Here is a 19,361-nt window from a genome sequence, read left to right on the forward strand (position 1 = left end):
CCAGAGGCTCCAACCAGAAATCAAGTTCCTTTTTAATTTTTTTTTTAAGTTGAGAGAGAGTGTGTGCGCACATAAGCAGAGGAGGGGCAGAGGGAGAGAGAGAAAATCTTAAGTAGGCTCCACACTCAGCACGGAGCCTGACTTGAGGCTCCATCCCACCACCCTGAGATCATGACCAGAGCCAAAATCAAGAGTCTGACGCTCAACCGAGCCACCCAAGCGCCCCAGAAATCCAGTTTCTACCAGCTTCTAACAGTTTGTTCTCTTTACAATGACCATTTCATCATGGGCTTAAAATAACAAATGAAAGGGAAAATGCAAATGAATACTTAAAACAATATCAGGCATTTGTCTAAGTGGAAAATGAAGCTCACACACCTTATCTTAATGATTCCCGCTCCCCTATGCCCCCCATATCGTTCTCCTCCTTTATCAAAGGAGGGCCTCCAGACCACGTCTCCTCCTCCCTTCCATTCAAACCTGCTCAAGGACATCTCTAGACCTTAGTACAGATTTAAGAAAAGATATCCCCTCTTGGTGGTCAGTGTGCTCTGAAACCTTACCTCTCTTTGGGGACACAAAGGTATTTTATCTCCTGTGAGATGTCAGAAAGGCATTTTCCAGGCACAGGATCCTATCAAGAACCCTGAAGTCACTTCGGGGCAGATTGTCACCTACACAGATGACTGTCTCCCCTTGCAGAGAGGGAGGGGCAGCATGGTATAGGCAGGTGTCTTGGTCCTGAAAGCTGACTGGGCAGGTGGGTCACAGGAGAAACTACTGACTTCAGAATGTGTTACTTGTCTATGCATCTTTGCCTGCTGTGGAAAATAAGAATGGTATCTTTTTTTTTCCCGGATGAAAGTTTTTTCCACTGACAATCTAAATGTCATTCTAGTGATTCTCAATGAGAACTGAGAAAGGTCTTAGATTTTAAAGGCCCTGTTTACTAGAGGGTAATGGTAACAGATACAACGCTATGTACTCGTTATATTTCATGTCTCGCCTTAACGTTTAGCTATTTATAAAACCAAATAAAACTGGAAACTTCAGCTTGAAATACCGCACTAATTATAATTAAAGTAGTATGAAAAGAGGTATGGGTAACATTTTTTATGGCTTCCAGTTTATTCTCTTCTCTTTGGCTGCCCAGTTTTTACCTTTCTTTCCCACAAGCTCCTTTCTGTCTCCAATGACTCTTCCTCCATCTGTCTCATTAGAGGCCTTTGATCTTTGACCTTGTTCTTCTGTCCACTCTCCCTAGTTTCTCACACTGTCAATTGACTGCATTGATGACAGCCAATCTCTTTTCTAGAAGAGTGTTTCTCAAAGTGTGGTTGGCAGAACCTTAGGAGTCCCCAAGACCCTTTTCAGGGAATCCGTGTCAAACTCTTTAATAATACCGTAGAGAAGTGATTTGCCTTTTTCACTGCTTTAACATCAGGAAAACCTGCATCTGCCAAAACAAATTTTAGGAAACTCACATGAGCTTGACTGCTTCCCAACACTTAAAAGCCTTTCTGATGAGATCAGAGGTATTAACAAATGTGACTTATCTGGCGTCATATAATGAGATATATCAATCTTTTTTTTTTAATTTTTTTTTTTTAACGTTTATTTATTTTTGAGACAGAGAGAGACAGAGCATGAACGGGGGAGGGGCAGAGAGAGAGAGGGAGACACAGAATCGGAAGCAGGCTCCAGGCTCTGAGCCATCAGCCCAGAGCCCGACGCGGGGCTCGAACTCACGAACCGTGAGATCGTGACCTGAGCTGAAGTCGGACGCTTAACCGACTGAGCCACCCAGGCGCCCCAGAGATATATCAATCTTTTGAAGAGCTGCGTAACTCAGTGAAGTAATACTTTCCAAATGCCAGTGCATAATGTTACAAAACCATGCACTGTTAAAGATCTGTTGGAAGTACAAGACAGACCATTGGACGTTAATGTTAACAAAATAGGAAAAGTTTATTGATATGGCTTCAGATTCCACATAGCAACTAACCTTTAAGATACTACCAGTTCCAACTTGCCACAGTGTCCAGAATACCTACAATTACCTGAAAAGACTGTGAAAATACTTGTCCTTTTCCAGCTGCACATGTGCACAAGGTTTTTTCTTCAAACACGTCAAAGGAGCGTATCTCTACAGATTGAAGGTAGGATCAGGTATGAGAATCCAGCAGTCTTCTATGAAGCCAGACATTGAAGGCTTTTGTAGTCTTTAGAGACTGAAAAGTATCACTGTTCTCACTATATTGGTTTTGGAAAATAGTTATTTGTCATAACAATGTAATTTATGTGATGATGTAATGAAGTTATTTTTAAATGAATAAAATAGTTTTGTTTTAATTTCTAGTATGATAAATATTGACAGCTATAACTCAGAAAAACAAAAGTTCTTTTGGGTTCCTCAATGATTTTTTTTTTTTTTTTGATGTTTATTTTTGAAGGAGAGCTAGAGCATGCGTGGGGGAGGGGCAGAGAGAGGGAGATACAGAAGAATCTGAAGCAGGCTCCAGGCTCCGAGCTGTCAGCACAGAGCCTGATGTGAGGCTCGAACCCATGAACTGTGAGATCATGACCTGAGCCAAAGTCGGACACTTAACTGAGCAACCCAGGCGCCTGATGTTGCTCAATGATTCTTAAATGTAAAAGTTTTCTAGGACCAAAACCTTTGGAAGTCACTGCCGTAGGTAGGCTAATCTTTCATCCAGCCTCCACTCTCAATCTCACCATTTCCTGAATCCTTGCCAACCAGTTTATTAGTCCTCCAGGACTAGCTTCAGGAGGATGTGGAAGGGGCAGCCCCTTGCCAGGTCATTCTCCTCCTCCCTAAGTGTCTTCTCTATGCTCTCTCCCCAGAACCTCAATTTTTCTCAGTGGTATTCTTTTGGGCAGAGAGAGAGGAGAGGGGGAGAGTCCCAAGCAGGCTCCACATTGTCAGTGCAGAGCCCGACAAGGGGCTTGAACCCATGAACAATGAGATCATGACCTGAGCTGAAGTCAAGAATCAGACGCTTAACTGACTGAGCCACCCAGGCACTCCTCATTGGTATTCTTTTGATGTAAGTCACTTGAACTTTTCTCTTCAAATCCAAATACTTTTAAGTGGTAATATGTTGCTAGTTACCAATCATTAATGCATAAAAATAGTAGCCAAAACGTTTGAGTGTTGGCTATGTCAAGCTTTCAGCTAAATGTTTTTTCATGTATTATCTCACTGACTCTTATGAAGAATGCACGTCCATCATATCTATTTTTTAATGAAGAAAATTAGAGTTTGGTTTTATTATGTTAATCAGCAAGGTCTTGAGAAAAAATTAACACCTGCTATAGATACAAGGTACCACGCAGGCACATGCTCCCAGGAGAAACGGGTAAAGTCTGAAGCTTAGGTGTAGTGTCCCAGATGGCTCCTTGTAGGCACCTATCTGCCCAAGGAGGGGTCAGGCACCAAAAAGCAAGGGGAGGAGATTAATCCCTCCCTGCTGTGCTGTTTGAGCACTGACCCTGGTGAACTTGGTCTCCTTGTTGTGCTCCACAAAACACTTGCTCCCTCCTTGGCTCATTCTGAAATCTTACAGTCCCTTTCCACTCCCCATGTGTACCTAAGTATCAGAACTTAGGGGTGCCTGGGCGGCTCAGTCGGTTAAGTGTCTGACTTCGGCTCAGGTCATGATCTCAAGGTTCAGGGGTTCGAGGCCTGCGTTGGGCTCCGTGCTGACAGTGAGGAGCCTGCTTCACATTCTGTCTCCTTCTCTCTGCCCCACCCATCTCCCACCTGGCTCACACTCTCTCAAAAAATAAATTAACAGCTTAAAATTTTTTTCAAAAAGCCATACAAAATTAACATTAAAAAAATAAATTTATTTCAGGTCTGAAACACTGAAGAACAAGCATACAGACAAATAGTACAAAAAGCAAAATTTCAAACATGAAAGATGACTTCATACAGACAGGAATTCTTCTGGCATATTCTGAGTTTACATATAAACAATATTTTAAAGACATTTCTCCAACATTCACAAAAGGCAAAAGCTAGTATTTTTCTTTTCTGCATAATTTATAAATGCAACAGCTTTTGAAAGCATCCAATTTCTTTCTAAAATTATTTTGTTAAAATTTACAGAAGTGATGGTTACCCAACTCTATTTTCCAAAGATCAGACATAGAATTATATGACATTTCTTGTTTCACAAATTACAGGCAACTTTAACTCAAAATACAGAAAAATTATCAATTCATTTTGCATTTTGTCACATCCTATTTCATCCTTTTTCTAATCAACAAAGAAAGATACACATGACATATATATGCATATGCTTTTCGGAAATAAAGTATTCCAACCTTTATCTGTAATTTTTTTTCAAAAGCTAGGGAACTCAACAAGTACATGATTGTTTAAAACAACACTGATAGTTCAAAAATAAAAATAATTATTTAGGAGGGATCTTAGGATATATTTTTGGTCATAAAACCTATAATGTAAATATCTAAGGAAGTTAATGATTCAGCATATTCTGCCTGAGCTATCACCAACTGAATAAAAAAGCTAAAAAAAAAAAAAAAAAAAAAGATTTTAAATCCCCCAGATCCACAAAGTAACAATCACAGCTGTTAATCCAATTCTCTAGGGGATTTTTCTCTAGCTAGATTTAAGTTCCCACGGTACCTGATTTGGTCTACCCCATGATGAATGGCATTGAAGATGCAAAAAAGGTCTTTGAGATCAAAGTGAATACATTCATTATATGGATAAGGAAAATGCTGCCCAGAGAGTGACAGGGACACAGACCCAGGTCTGTGACCCAGACAGTCACAGACCCAGAGCTTCTGATTCCCAGCTAAGTTCTTCTGGTGACACATTCTCCAGGTAAGATTCTACATCATTTACTGTCATTTGATTACAGAGAATGTTATAATATCAACATAAAGCAATGCATATAATCTGCCCAAATCAGAATCGCTAATTTACTTCAAGGGCACACCTGATTGGCTTTTTGTTGTTGTTGTTTATGTGGACATAATGTAAATATTATGGCTGTTTAGATGTTAGTATTCTAAAGATATTCCCTATGAGCTTAGAGAGTCAGGACGTGAACAACATGTAAATTCTCATTGTAAACAAAACGCAGTGGTAGGCACTGTAGAAGCACATTTGGTCCTATTCTCCTTACCCTGAGCATGTGAAAGAGCAGACTTTTGGAACAGTATGTACAGTCGGGTGAAGAAAGGATACACTCCCACAATACACTGCAGGAGCACATACCTGGGCACAGTATTCCTCAAAGGAGAATGGTCATACAGATGTTCGTAGAGAATTAAAGCATCTTAAGAGGTCTTCACTAAATGAGAACTCCTAGGCTAAGTCACCACAGATTTCTTTGCAATACTGAAGCAAAAGTATTAGGGATGATACAAGAAAACATGAAAAAACCAGTAACACATAGGATGACATTGTCTTACTACAAAGTTATATATACAGGCATACCTCATTTTATTGTGCTTTGATTTACTGCACTTCACAGATATTGTGGGTTTGTTTTTTTTTTTCCAACAACTTGAAGGTTTGGGGCAACCCTGAATTGAGCAAGTATATTGGTGCCAATTTTCCAAGCATTTGCTCATTTTGTGTCTGTGTCACATTTTGTAATTCATGCAATATTTCAACCTTTTTCATTATTATATTTGTTTTGGTGACCAATGGTGGTGATTATGAGTTACTGAAAGCTCAGCTGATGGTTAGCATTTTTTACAATAAGTCTTTTTTCACTGAAGGTATGTCCATTGTTCCTGCAGTCTATTGCACACTTACTAGACTACAGAACAGTGTAAATATGACTTTTATGTGTATTGGGAAACCAAAGAATTCATTTGAGTCACTTTACTGTGATATTTGCTTTACTCTGAGTGGTATGGAGCTGAAGTGACAATATCTCCAATCTTGCCCGTGTTGAAAAAAGAGTAAGCAAGGCAGTGGGTACAAAATTACTGTCAAGTTGAAGTGAGAAAATAGTATTAGCATTTATACCATGGTTGGAAGGCAGTGCAGAGAACTCAAGACAATGAGTCTGTCTGGGCCCCTTAGCTTCATTAGAATTCAAGTCTAAGACCAAAGTCATGGGTTCAACCTGTTCCCACGATAGTTTTGATGGCCACTGACAGTACACGTTACAAAGCACTGTTTAACAAGAATATAAGAAATGGGAAAAATCTTAGAGGTTCTGTGCAGGTGTCATCCCAGTGCTGTCCTTTGATGGGCCAGGAGTGTCGTGTTGGTGTAATGTACTCCTACTGAGGGTCACTGGACAGTAGATCAGAACAATGGAAAGGAGCCAATTAGGAATATATTGGTCACTTGGTTCTAAATTGCATGAAGTCCTATGTGATTTACGGGGATTAGGCCTCCACATTATCATTTCAGAAAGCCTTCCAACCTTCCATTTTCTACAAAGAAACAAAACAAAACAAAACACAACAAAACCACTTTTGGAAAATACACATCAAGAAGCTTACTTTCAGGTTGACAAGAGAGGACTATGAATGGAAGGCTCAGTTGATAAATGGTAGTGTTAATATGAGATGAGCCAAAGTCTGCTAAGCAAAATATTGCTTAAGGTTACAATTAAGCAAGATAATAATTATGGGTCACGTAATAATTTTCAAGGAAGTATCCATATCCCATAACGTTTAAACCAAGCCTTACTGCTCAAGTATCGCATGATGTTAACTTTTTTTTCACCTCAAATTGCCGATTCTGACTGCTTGGACATCACAATAGTTTTTGATTCTTGATCTGTGGGACTATCTTCAACTGTATCTTCAACTGGTACCTGCAGAAAGAATCAGGAAATAAAAACAACTTACAGCATCTGGCATCTGCCATTATGGCAGATCAATGATTGGCTCAGGAATACAAAATAGCTGACTAGCAGACAGGTTTCACACATTTCTCAATAGTTTAATCATAAAAATATTCATTACTTACAGCTTTAATATCACCATTTGCAATTCCTATATTTATATTGTGTCTTCTGAGATCAGACTTGATTAATGCTGAAACAGAAAAACCCCAAAGAGTTGATGTTACCAAAGAGCATATATGGATATGCTTTTCTCTAAGCGGCACAAGGTCTTCTTTGATATTGTCAAATTTAGCACACTGTAGTACCATAATATCCAATAGCATCCTTGTAGCATGAAATAATACCAGGGCCTCTCTAAGCCATAGCTTAATTAGCAAATCATTCATTAATGAATAAATACAGGATGCTAGGAACCAAAGATGAAAAGCACAATTCTTTCCATAGAGCACTCGCCCATCTAGGTAAATATTACCATGCAAACAATTATAACACTGTAGGATAATTGCAATAATGCACATATGTACAAGGTACAGTGGGAACATGGGAGAAAAAAAGCCCATGTCAGTCCAGAGAAAATTCAGGGAAGGCTTGCCAGAGAAGACATATTTGCATTGAAACTTGAAAAATGAGTAGGAACTTGTCAAGCAGATAAGAAGAGAGAGGAAGGCATCTAGGCAGGCAGCAAACAGGATATGCAAAGAATGTGAGACAGGAATAGAACAGCCAAGAATTTGGCACCAGAGGGAGTTTGGGATCATTGGAGCATCAAGGACAAGGGAGGAGGCAGGAAGTGTGGTTTGCTTGGTAGGTATCCGTACACCGTATAAGAGTTTAGCTGCCGTCTGAGTAGGGAAAAGGACTGCAGAGAGAAATTAACAGAGTGAGATAACAGTAGAAGCCAGCGTGGGTGTGGAAACACTGTGGACATTAAGCCTTGCTTCTAAATCCACTTTTATGCTCATGCACCCGGACAAAGTACGGATTAAAGTCCTTTTCCATGCTCCTTCTCTAAAAGTTGGGCCCCGCCGTCGTTCCTGCCCATGTCTATTCCGATTACACCTAAGAAGTGTACAAACTGACTAACCATCCCTTGTGCCGTTTCCACCGCCACTCATTCTGGTAACCGCTGACGTGACTGGGCACGTCCTAAGTGCCAGACACCATGCTAGGAGCTTTTCATGAACCACTTCAGTTAATCCTCATAGCAACCCTCTATGGCAGGCTTTTTAATACCCTATTACGTGAATGAGAAAAGGAGGATATGAGAGTTTAAGCAATTTGTCTAAAGTCACACAGCGAGTGAGCAGCAGAGTCAGAACTCGAGTCCAGGTCTGCCGATTCCAGATCTTTACCGACTCTTCATACGCTGGCTTTGGTTTTTATGCATAGTAATGGTATTGAAGTTAAAATCTGAAAAATTAATTCATAGATTCATATCCTTGGGAAAAAATAAGTAGTATAATCCCGCTTTTTATTTCCTCTTTCCCTTTGAGTTCTGGAAGCCACTCAGAATCAATATACGTGAAAAATATAAAGACGATATGACACAGTACTTTTGTCAGGAAAATACCCTCATTTACCTGTTAAAAATGATGCCTAGAAACATCCAAACACAGAGGAAAATGTTTCCTGCTTTAGGACTATAGTCTGTTGTGAGTTTTCCTTGAGCCAATGTGAACAGAATTCCAAATATCTAAAATAAAATAAGAGGAAATAATTGTTGTTGGATTTGCTTCTTTGAAATAAGTGTAATGTTTTCCTGAGAACTTTTCTTAACTATTTTATTCATATGATTTGGAAAGGCAGAAAGTTTAAACTTCTTATTCACTAGAATACCCAGTAAACTGGGGCGCCTGGTGGCTCAGTGGTTGGGTGACCAACTTTGGCTCAGGTCATGATCTCGCAGTTCATGAGTTTGAGCCCTGCATCGGGTTCTGTGCTGACAGCTCGGAGCCTGGAGCCTGCTTTGGATTCTGCGTCTCTGTTTCTCTGTGCCCCTCCTCCACTATGCTCTGTCTCTCTCTCTCTCTCAAAAATAAATAAACATTAAAAAAAAATTTAGAATAGTCTGTAAACTACTCATCTCAGATTTAAGAGAGGTCAGGGGTTTACCTGTGCGGCAGCATTAAGAAGACCAGATGAGGTGCCTTCAGATTCAGGGTAAGTGATTTCAACAGCAAATTCAAAACCCAATGGGAGGTAACCAGTCATGAAGAAACTATGAAAATAAATCCAGAATTACAGAAACAATTAACTGAAGGACAATAGCATACACTGTGGCAATCATTCTACTTCTCAGCCCTATTCTAGTGATCAAGTAACTAAAGATTTTGAACTTGATGTGTGAAAGCAAGCCCCTATTATTATTCACCAATCAGTCCAAGGACAGAAGAACTGAAAAGCAAAGCAGTTCCCAAGTTTTCCTTTTTCTGAAAAAAAATTACCTCTGATTCGCTAAGTCAGTTGTTTTTCTAACTAAATAATGTTACCCGGACTAAGTAAGGCTTATCATTTTTCACCTGTCATATATACCAAAAAACATTTTCAAACTTTTTGATTCTAAAGAATTACAAATTTATATGCACAGCACAGATTCTTTAAAGTTTAAAATATTTCTAAGGACATTTGGATGAACTAAAAATTTAAAACCATAGTAGTAATATTTCACAATTATAACAGCATGCTATCATTCCCCCTAAACACATTTGATGCTTACCCAAGCACCCCTCCAGTAACAAACACAACGATACTGTATCCAAGGTCCAATGTGAAAGTAAATATAACCATTCCAAGAAAAGATAAAATGTAAACTATCAGAGTAGTCTGTCTAAAACAAAAACAAAATTGTTAGTATTTTGTCTGATTTTCCTAGGCATATAAAAATCATGTTACTAACCATTGCTCTGTCCATACAGTAATAAATTCCTTGGTTTTCAAAATTAGGTTTCCCTTATATGGAAAAATGTTTCCACCAAAGCATTGACTTTATTTACTTTTATTTTTTTATAATTTATTTTTTAATTTACATCCAAGTTAGTTAGCATATAGTGCAACAATGATTTCAGGCGTAGATTCCTTAATGCCCCTTACCCATTTAGCCCACCCCACCTCCCACAACCCCTCCAGCAGCCCTCTGTTTGTTCTCTATATTTAAGAGTCTCTTATGTTTTATCCCCCTCCCTGTTTTTATATTATTTTTGCTTCCCTTCCCTTATGCTCATCTGTTTTGTATCTTAAAGTCCTCCGATAAGTGCAGTCATATGATATTTGTCTTTCTCTGACTGGTTAATTTCGCTTAGCATAATATCCTCTAGTTCCATGCACATAGTTGCAAATGGCAAGATTTCATCCTTTTTGATTGCCGAGTAATACTCCATTGCCAAGTTATACTCCATGGACCCTTGGGCTCTTTCCATACTTTGGCTATTGTTGATAGCACAAAGCATTGACTTTAAATTTTTTTTTTTAATGTTTATTTATTTTTGAGACAGAGAGAGACAGAGCATGAACAGGGGAGGGGCAGAGAGAGAGGGAGACACAGAATCTGAAACAGGCTCCAGGCTCTGAGCTGTCAGCACAGAGCCCGACGCGGGGCTCGAACTCACGGACTGTGAGATCATGACCTGAGCCGAAGTCGACGCTTAACCGACCCCAGGCGCCCCAAAGCATTGACTTTAAAGCTCACGTTTATAAAGCTTACATTTAAGATTCAACAGCAGCAATCAACAAAACTCACACCACATCCAGTGTTCAGACAGGAAGGAATATTCATATGGATAAAATAATTTTTGTGCCACCAAATGGGATAGTTCTGTAGCTGTATCTCAAGATTCAGTTCAAATTTTACCTCTTCCAAAACACCTTTCCTAACCACTGCAGCTTACAAAGTTATCTCTTCTTCCAAGTTCCCTTATCGTTTTAGTAGCTACATAACTGTCACATGACAGACATCTATTGGACTTATGACATTGATTTTAGTCTGTTATATTATTATTTTTTCATATATGCATGCCTTAGTTTCCCCTTTTAGACTACAAGTGTCTTAAAGACAGGGATCATATATTGCTTGTCATAATTCCTAGACGAATTATGCCCACAACAGAAGTGTGGTGAATGAATGGCAGTTACTCTGAGAACAAAATCAAGGCCAAAAAGAACATATTCCTATGCCTAGCAAGTTTTCTAATTGTAAAGTGGGCCAAAGACTATAAATAAATTTAATTCTTTACATATGTTCCCTTCATCTACAGATTGAATGGGTTTCACTGTAAGCTAACATTTCATAATAATGAAGCCACAGCAAGTACTATCTTAAATTATGGGAAAACTATCTTGGAGAATTTCAACATTGGAGGTCTTTGGAAGGGCTTACATAATGGTATCAAACAGATCTTGGGCCTTGAAAGGTACAGAAGATATATAGGTGACCGTTCCATATTTCATTCATTCATTTTATTTCCTTCTATTCATTTATGCACAGTTACATTCATTCATTTCTCCCAAGCATATGGGGAGTTTCTGCCTGTTAAAAAGTGTAGCTACTGTTGGCCTAGGGGCCCAAGATGGAAGGCTAGGAAGACCCTGAACTCATGTCCTCCCACAGACACGTAGAATCCATGCATAGAGCAATTCCTCCTGAAGAAGACCTTAGGGCTGATTGAACAGTTTCTGCATAATAGAACATAAAGGGACCATGTAGAGAACAGCAAGAGAGACAGAGACAGGGTAACAATGGGAACCCCACTGCAGACCCTATGATTTGCAGTAGGAGAGATATCACAGAACTGTCCCCCATGCAGATTCGTCTGGCCTGGGGCACAGCAAAATAAAAAAACAAAACAGTGGTTTAAAGGGCAACTTTTACTACTAGAACATCTACCAAACAATGGGGAAACTGCTGGAACTCACTTTGGGTTTGGAGATGCCAGTGAGCACCACTGTTTACATTCCTCCTCCCCCTGGAGAGCACAGATGGGAACAGAGTCCAGGCCCCTAGCACACACCAGCTCCATCTGTCCTGCAAGGGGAACCCTCCCAGACTGTATCTGCTCCAACTCTACTTGTCCCACCAGGGTGGCCTTTGGCATGGAGCACCCCAGGATCTTTGGCCTGGACCAAATCCAGCTCCAGCTAATCAGCCAAAGCAGCCAGGCACACAAATTCTACACAGGGGATGTTATTACATAAGTCCACTCCTTCAAGACCAGGAGAGGTAGTTGTTCCACCTAACTCACAGAAATAAACACAGAAGGTCAGACAAAAGAAGGGAGAGGAATATGTCTCAAAGAAAAGCATAAAAGAGAAATCTCAGAAAAAGAACTAAACAAGACAGGGATAAGTAAGTAATGTACCTGACAGAGTTCAAAGTAATGGTCAGAAAGATACTCACAGGACTTGAGAGAAGAGTGGACGAACTCACTGAGAACTTCAAAAAAGAGACACAAAATATAAAAAAGAACCAACCAGAGGTGAAGAATATAATGACTGAAATGAAAAACAAACCATAGGGAATCAATAAGCAGATTAGAGAATGCAGAAGAATGAATCAGAGATCTGGAAGATACTCAAGCTGAACAACAAAAAAGAAAAAAGAATTTTTAAAAATAAGGAAGTTAAGGGACCTCTGGGACAACATCAAGCATACTAACATTTGCATTAGAGAGGTCCCAGAAAAAGAAAAGAGCAGAAAACTTATTTGAAGAAATAATAGCTGAAAACTTCCACAACCTGGAGATAAAAAACAGACATCCAATTCCAGGAAACAAAGAGAGCCCCAAAGAAGATGAACCCAAGGAGGACCACACCAAGGCACATAATAATTAAAACGTCAACAAGTTAAAGAATCTTAAAGGCAGCAACAGAAAAGAAAATACTTATGTACATGGGGAGCTCCATAAGGCTATCAGCTGATTTCTCAGCAAAAACTTTGCAGGGCAAAAGGGAGTAGCAGGATATATTCAAAATGCTGAAAGGAAAAAACCCACAATGAAGAATACCGGGCAAGATTATCATTCAGAATTCAAGGAGAGATAGAGTTTCCAAGACAAATAAAAGTTAAAGGAGTTCATCACCACTACACCAGCCTTACAAGAAATGTTAAAGGGACTAATGAAACCCAACACAGGGCTCGAAGCAATAAACTGTGAGATCATGACCTGAGCCGAAATCGAGAGTCAGGTGCTTAACCAACTGAGCCACCCAGGTGCCTCTAAAAGGACTACTGTAAACAGAAAAAAAAAAAAAAAAAGGGCCATAAATAGAAGATAACTATGAAAGGAAAAAATTTCATTAGCAAAGGCAAACATATAGTAAAGGAAGATCAATCACTTATAAAGCTACTATAAAGATTAAAAGACAAAAGTAGCAATATCAATGATATCTACAAAAATTAGCTGAGGGATAAAAATTAAAAGATACAAAATATAACATCATATACCTAAAAAGTGGAGGGGGGAGTAAAAAAATAGTGCTTTCAAAATGTGTTTCAACTTAAGCAACCATCAACTTCAAATAGGCTGCTATATACATGGGATGTTATATATGAATCTCATGGTGACAACAAACCCAAAACCTATAATAGATACACAAAAAATAAAGAGAAAGAAATCCAAGCATAACACTAAAGAAAGTCATCAAATCACAAAGGAAGAGAGCAAGAAAGGAAGAGAGAAGAACTACAAAAACAATCCTAAAACAATTAAAATGGCAGTAAGTATATATGCATCAATAATTACTTTAAATATTTTTTTTGGCGGGGGGGGGGGGCACCCGGGTGGCTCAGTCGGTTAAGCATCTGAATTCAGCTCAGGTTGTGATCTCACAGCTTGTGAGGTCAAGCTCTGCACTGGGCTCTGTGCTGACAGCTCAGAGCCTGAAGCCTGCCTCAGATTGCTTCCTCCTCTCTCTCTCCCCCTCCCCTGCTTGTGCTCTGTCTCTCTCAAAAAATAAATAAACATTAAAAAAAAGGTCTAAAAATATCTTTTTTTTAATGTTTTATTTTCTTCTTGAGAGCCAGAGATGGAGCACGAGTGGGGGAGGGGCAGAGAGAGACCGAGAGACACAGAATCTGAAATAGGCTCCAGGCTCTGAGCTGTCAGCACACAGCCCGACATGGGGCTCAAACCCACAAACCGTGAGATCACAACCTGAGCTGAAGCTGAACACTTAACTGACTGAGCCCCCTAGGCACCCCGCATCAATAATTACTTTAAATGTAAATGGACTAACTGCTCCAATCAAAAGACATAAGGTGACAGAATGGATAAAAACAAGACCCAACTATATGCTGCCACCAAGAGATTCATTTCAGACCTAATGACACATACAGATGTGAAGGGATGGAAAAAGATATTTCATGCAAATAGATGAAAAAAAATGCTGGGGTAGCAATATTTAGGTTAGGCAAAGTACTTTACTTAAAAAAAATTTTTTTTAACATTTATTGTTGAGAGAGAGAGAGACAGAGAGAAAGAGACAGAGCATAAGTGAGGGAGGGGCAGAGAGATAAGACACAGAATCTGAAGCAGGCTCCAGGCTCTGAGCTGTCAGCACAGAGCCTGATGCAGGGATTGGATTTGCAAACCGTGAGATCATGACCTGAGCCAAAGTCGGATGCTTAACTGACTGAGCCACCCAGGCGACCCTAGACAAAATACTTCAAAACAAAGGTTGTAGGGGCACCTGGGTGGCGCAGTCGGTTAAGCGTCCGACTTCAGCCAGGTCATGATCTCGCGGTCCGTGAGTTCGAGCCCCGCGTCGGGCTCTGGGCTGATGGCTCAGAGCCTGGAGCCTGTTTCCGATTCTGTGTCTCCCTCTCTCTCTGCCCCTCGCCCGTTCATGCTCTGTCTCTCTCTGTCCCAAAAATAAAAAAAAAAAAAAAAAAAAAACGTTGAAAAAAAAAAAAACAAAAACAAAACAAAGATTGTAAAAGGAGACAAACAAGGGCATTGCATAATGATAAAGGAATCAATCCAACAAAAAGGTATAGTAATTGTAAATAACTATGCACCCAACATAGAAGTCCTAATTATATAAAGCAAATATTAACAAACATAAAGGGAGAAATTGAGTAATACAGTAACAGTAGGGGACTTTAACACGTCCCCCCATACTTACATTAATGGATAAATCACTCAAACAGAAAATAAGTAAACAGTGGCTTTGAACGATCCATTAAAACCAGATAAACTTAACATACATACAAAGCATGCCATCTAAAAACAGTAGAATACACATTCTTTTCAAGTGCACATGGAAAATTCTCTAAGATATATCACATGTTAGGCCACAAAACAAGTCTCAATCAATTCAAGAAGACTGAAATCATATCAAGTATCTTTTTTGACCACAATGGTATGAAACCAGAAATCAAGAATAAATTTAAAAATTGTAATGATGCCTGGGTGGCTCAGTCATTTAAGCATCCAACTTTGGCTCAGGTCATGGTCTCACGGTTCGTGAATTCGAGCACCATATCAGGCTCTCTGCTATCAGCACAGAATCTGCTTCGGATCCTCTGTTTCCCCCTCTCTGCTCCTACCCTGCTTGCTCATGCTCTCTCTCTCTCTCTCTCTCAAAAGTAAACATTTTTTAAAAATACAAGAAGAAACTGGAAAAAACACAAACACATGGAAGTTAAGCAATATGCTACCAAATAACCAAAGGGACAATGAAGAAATCAAAGAGAAAATTAACATACCTGGAAACAAATGAAAATGGGAACATAGTAGCTCACAATCTTTGGGACAAAGCAAAAGCAGTTCTAAAAGGGAAGTTTATAGTGATACAGGCCTTCAGAAGCAAGAAAAATCTTCAAAAAGCAAGAAAAATCTCAAATAAACGATCTAAACTTATACCTAAAGGAACTAGAATAAGAACAAAGAAAGTCCAAAGTCAGTTGAAGGAAAGAAATAATAAAGAACAGAGCATAAATAAATGACATAGAGACTATAAAAGATTATGACACTAAGAGCCAGTTCTTTGAAAAGTAAGCAAAATTTACATACCTTTAGCCATTCTCATCAAGAAAAAAGAGGAGACCCAAATAAATAAAGTCAGAAATGAAAGAAATTACAACTGACACCAGAGGAAAACAAAGGATTATAAGAGAATACCATGAAAAATTGTATGCCAAAAAATTGGACAACTTAGAAGAAATGGATAAATTCCTAGAAACACGTAATTTTCTAAGACTGATTCAGGAAGAAGTAGAAAAATCTAAAGACTGGTTGTTAGTAACAAAAATGAATCACTAATCAAAAACCTCCCAAGGGCAAAAGTCTAGAACCAGATGAATTCACAGGTGAATTCTACCAAACATTTAAAGGGCTAATATCTATACTTCTCAAACTATTCCAAAAAATATAAGAAGAAGGAACATTTCCAAATTCATTTTATGAGGCCAGCATTACAATGCTACTGAAACCAGACAAAGACCTTACAAAAAAGAAAATTACAGACTAATACCCCTGATGAACACAGCTGCAAATCCTCAACAAAAATATTAGCAAACTGAATTCAACAATACATTAAAAGGCTCAGGTAGGATTTTTTCCAGGGATGCAAGGATGATTCAATAGCTGCAAATAAATCAATGTGATGCACCACATTAACAAAATCAACAATAAAAATCATATGATCAACTCAACAGATGCAGAAAAAACATTTGACAAAATTCAACATTCATTCATGATAAAAGCTTTCAACAAAGTAGGTTTAGAGAGAACATACTTCAACTTAATAAAGCCCATATGTGACAAAAATACAGTTAACATCATAATGATAAAAAGCTGAAAACTTTTCTTTAGATGAGGAACAAGACAAGAATGGCCATTCTCACCTCCTTTATTCAAAATAGTATTGGAAGTCTTAGTCACAACAATCAGACAAGAAAAAGAAATAAAAGGCATCCAAATTGGTAAGAAAGAAGTAAAACTGTCCCTATTTGCATATGATATGATACTATATATGCCTAAAGACTCCACCAAAAACTATTAAAACAAATGAATGAATTCAGTAAAGTTGCAGGATATGAAATTAATATACAGACTCTGTTGTGTTCTTATACAATAATAACAAAGTACCACGAAAAGAAATTGAGGAAACAATCCCATTCACAACTGTATTAAAAAGAAAATGAAACTACAAAAACCCCAAATAGCCAAAGCAACCTTGAGAAAGAATAAAACTGAAAGTATCATAATCCCATATTTCAAATTATACTACAAATTTACAATAATCAGAACAGTATGGTACTGGCCCAAAAATAGACACAAAGACCAATAAAACAGAATAGAGAGTCAGAAATAAACCCACGCTTACACAGTGAATTAATCTATAAGAAAGGAGGCAAGAAACATAGTCTCTTCAGTAACTGGGTGCTGGGAAAACTGGACACCCACATGCAAAAGAATGAAACTAGAACAGTTCACACCACATACACAAACATAAAATCAAAATGAATTAAAGACCTAAATGTAAGACCTGAAATCATAAAACTCCTAAAAGAAGACACATAGTAACCTCTTAGACATTCTCCTTAGCAATATTTTTCTGTATTTGTTTCCTCAGACAAAGGAAACAAAAGCAAAAATAAACTATTAGCTCTTCTATAGCAAATGAAACTGTCAAGAAAAGGAAAAGGCAACTTACTGAATGGGGGACAGATTTGCAAATGATATATACAATAAAGGATTAATATCCAAAATTATATAAAGAACTAATACAACTCAACACCAAAAAACCAAAAAATTCAATTAAAAATTGAGGACCAGAATAGACATTTTCCCAAAGGCATAGAGATGGCCAGCAGACACATGAAAAGATGCTCAACATCACTAATCATCAATGAAATGCAAATCAAAACCATAATGAAATGTCACCACACACTTTTCAGAACAGCTAGTATCACAAACACAAGAAATAACAAGTGTTGGTGAGGATGTGGAGAAAAGGGAATCCTTGTGCACTGTTGGTAAATGTAGCTTGATGCAGCCACCATGGAAAACAGTATGGAAGTTCCTCAAAAAATTAAAAATTGAAATACTACATGATCCAGTAATTCTACTTCTGGGCTTTCCACCCAGGAAAATAAAAACACTAATTCAAAAGATATGTGCACTCCTCTTGGGATGAGCACTGGGTGTTGTATGCAAGCAATGAATCATGGGAATCTACACCCAAAACCAAGAGCACACTGTATACACTGTATGTTACCTAACTTGACAATAAATTATGTTTGAAAAAATAATAATAATAAAAGCTAGAAAATGAGAAAAAAAAGATATGTGCACTCCTATGTTTACTGCAGCATTATTTATAATAGCCAAGATATTGAAGCAACCTAAGTGTCCATTGATAGATGAATGAATAAAGAATATGTATGTATTTACATACATAAATGAATAAAGAATACACACACATACAATGGAATATTAGCTGTAAAAAAAGAATGAAATCTTGTCATTTACGACAACATGGATGGACCTTGAAGGCATTATGCTAAGTGAAATAAGTCAGACGGAAATACAGAAATACCACATGATTTCACTTACATGTGGAATCTAAAAGACAAAATGAATGAACAAACAAACAGAAACAGACTCATAAATACAGAGAACAAACTGGTGGTTGTAGGAGTAGGGGGGGCTGTGGGCAAAAGAGGTGAAGGAATCAAGAGATACAACCTCCAGTAATAAAATAAATAGGTCATGGGAATGGAAAGTACAGAATAGGGAATATAGTCAATAATATAAGAACTTTGTATAGTGACAGATGGTAACTACATTTATCATGGGGAGCATTTAGTAATGAAAATAATTGTTCCCCTATGTTTACTGCAGCATTATTTACAATAGCCAAACTATGGAAGCAGCCCAAATCCATCAATAGATGAATGGGTAAAGTATATACACACAATGGCGTATTATTCAGCCATAAAAAAATGAACGAACTCTTGGCATTTGCCACGACATGGATGGAGCTAGAGAGTATAATGCTAAGCGAAATCAGTCAGTCAGAGAAAGACTAATACCATATGATTTCACTCATATGTGGAATGTAAGAAAGAAACCAAACAAAGGAAAAAAAAGAGTGAGAGAGAGAGACAAACCAAGAAACAGACTCTTCAGTATAGAGAACAAACTGATGGTTACCAGAGGGGAGATAGATAGATAGATAGATAGATAGATAGACAGACAGACAGACTTCACTTAGAAGAGAAGGGAATCTAAGAACGTCTAAAATCCAGGTCTTTCCATAATAATAACACTTCTTAAATTTATGAAAATAAAAATCACAGTCTCCATTAAACCCAAAATACCTTAGGTTGTACACTGTACATTTATCTACCATCACTTACTTGTATATTTTGGTATAATCAAGCCAAAAGCCACAAAGAATAGAGCCCACCATTCCAGCCACTACCAATGTTAGCCCAATCTTTCCAGCATTCACTTCTTCTCCCTTAAAAAAATTTTCATAAGAAGTTAATCA

At 38.2% G+C, this 19,361-nt stretch overlaps 1 protein-coding gene across 2 annotated transcripts in view; it reads right to left on the reverse strand.

The window, feature by feature from the left end:
• Positions 1-3,849: 3,849 nt before the first annotated feature.
• FLVCR1 (FLVCR heme transporter 1) overlaps positions 3,850-19,361 on the reverse strand; it is a 36,690-nt gene continuing 21,178 nt past the window's right edge. Inside the window, exons 5-10 of one of the 2 annotated variants that reach the window (XR_003965934.1) lie at positions 19,228-19,331; positions 9,586-9,696; positions 8,982-9,087; positions 8,450-8,562; positions 6,992-7,059; positions 3,850-6,836 (exon numbers count right to left, since the gene is read on the reverse strand). Coding sequence is in view for 1 of the 2 variants with exons in the window: in XM_030302623.1 (XP_030158483.1) it covers positions 6,747-6,836; positions 6,992-7,062; positions 8,454-8,562; positions 8,982-9,087; positions 9,586-9,696; positions 19,228-19,331 (591 nt within the window). In the remaining variant the exon portion in view is untranslated. Of the gene's footprint in view, positions 6,837-6,991; positions 7,063-8,449; positions 8,563-8,981; positions 9,088-9,585; positions 9,697-19,227; positions 19,332-19,361 lie in introns of both variants that reach the window. The other variant, XM_030302623.1, reaches the window with a different exon arrangement.

This window comes from Lynx canadensis, chromosome F1 (assembly GCF_007474595.2).
Source record: "Lynx canadensis isolate LIC74 chromosome F1, mLynCan4.pri.v2, whole genome shotgun sequence".
In the NCBI taxonomy this organism is placed as follows: Eukaryota; Metazoa; Chordata; class Mammalia; order Carnivora; family Felidae; genus Lynx; species Lynx canadensis.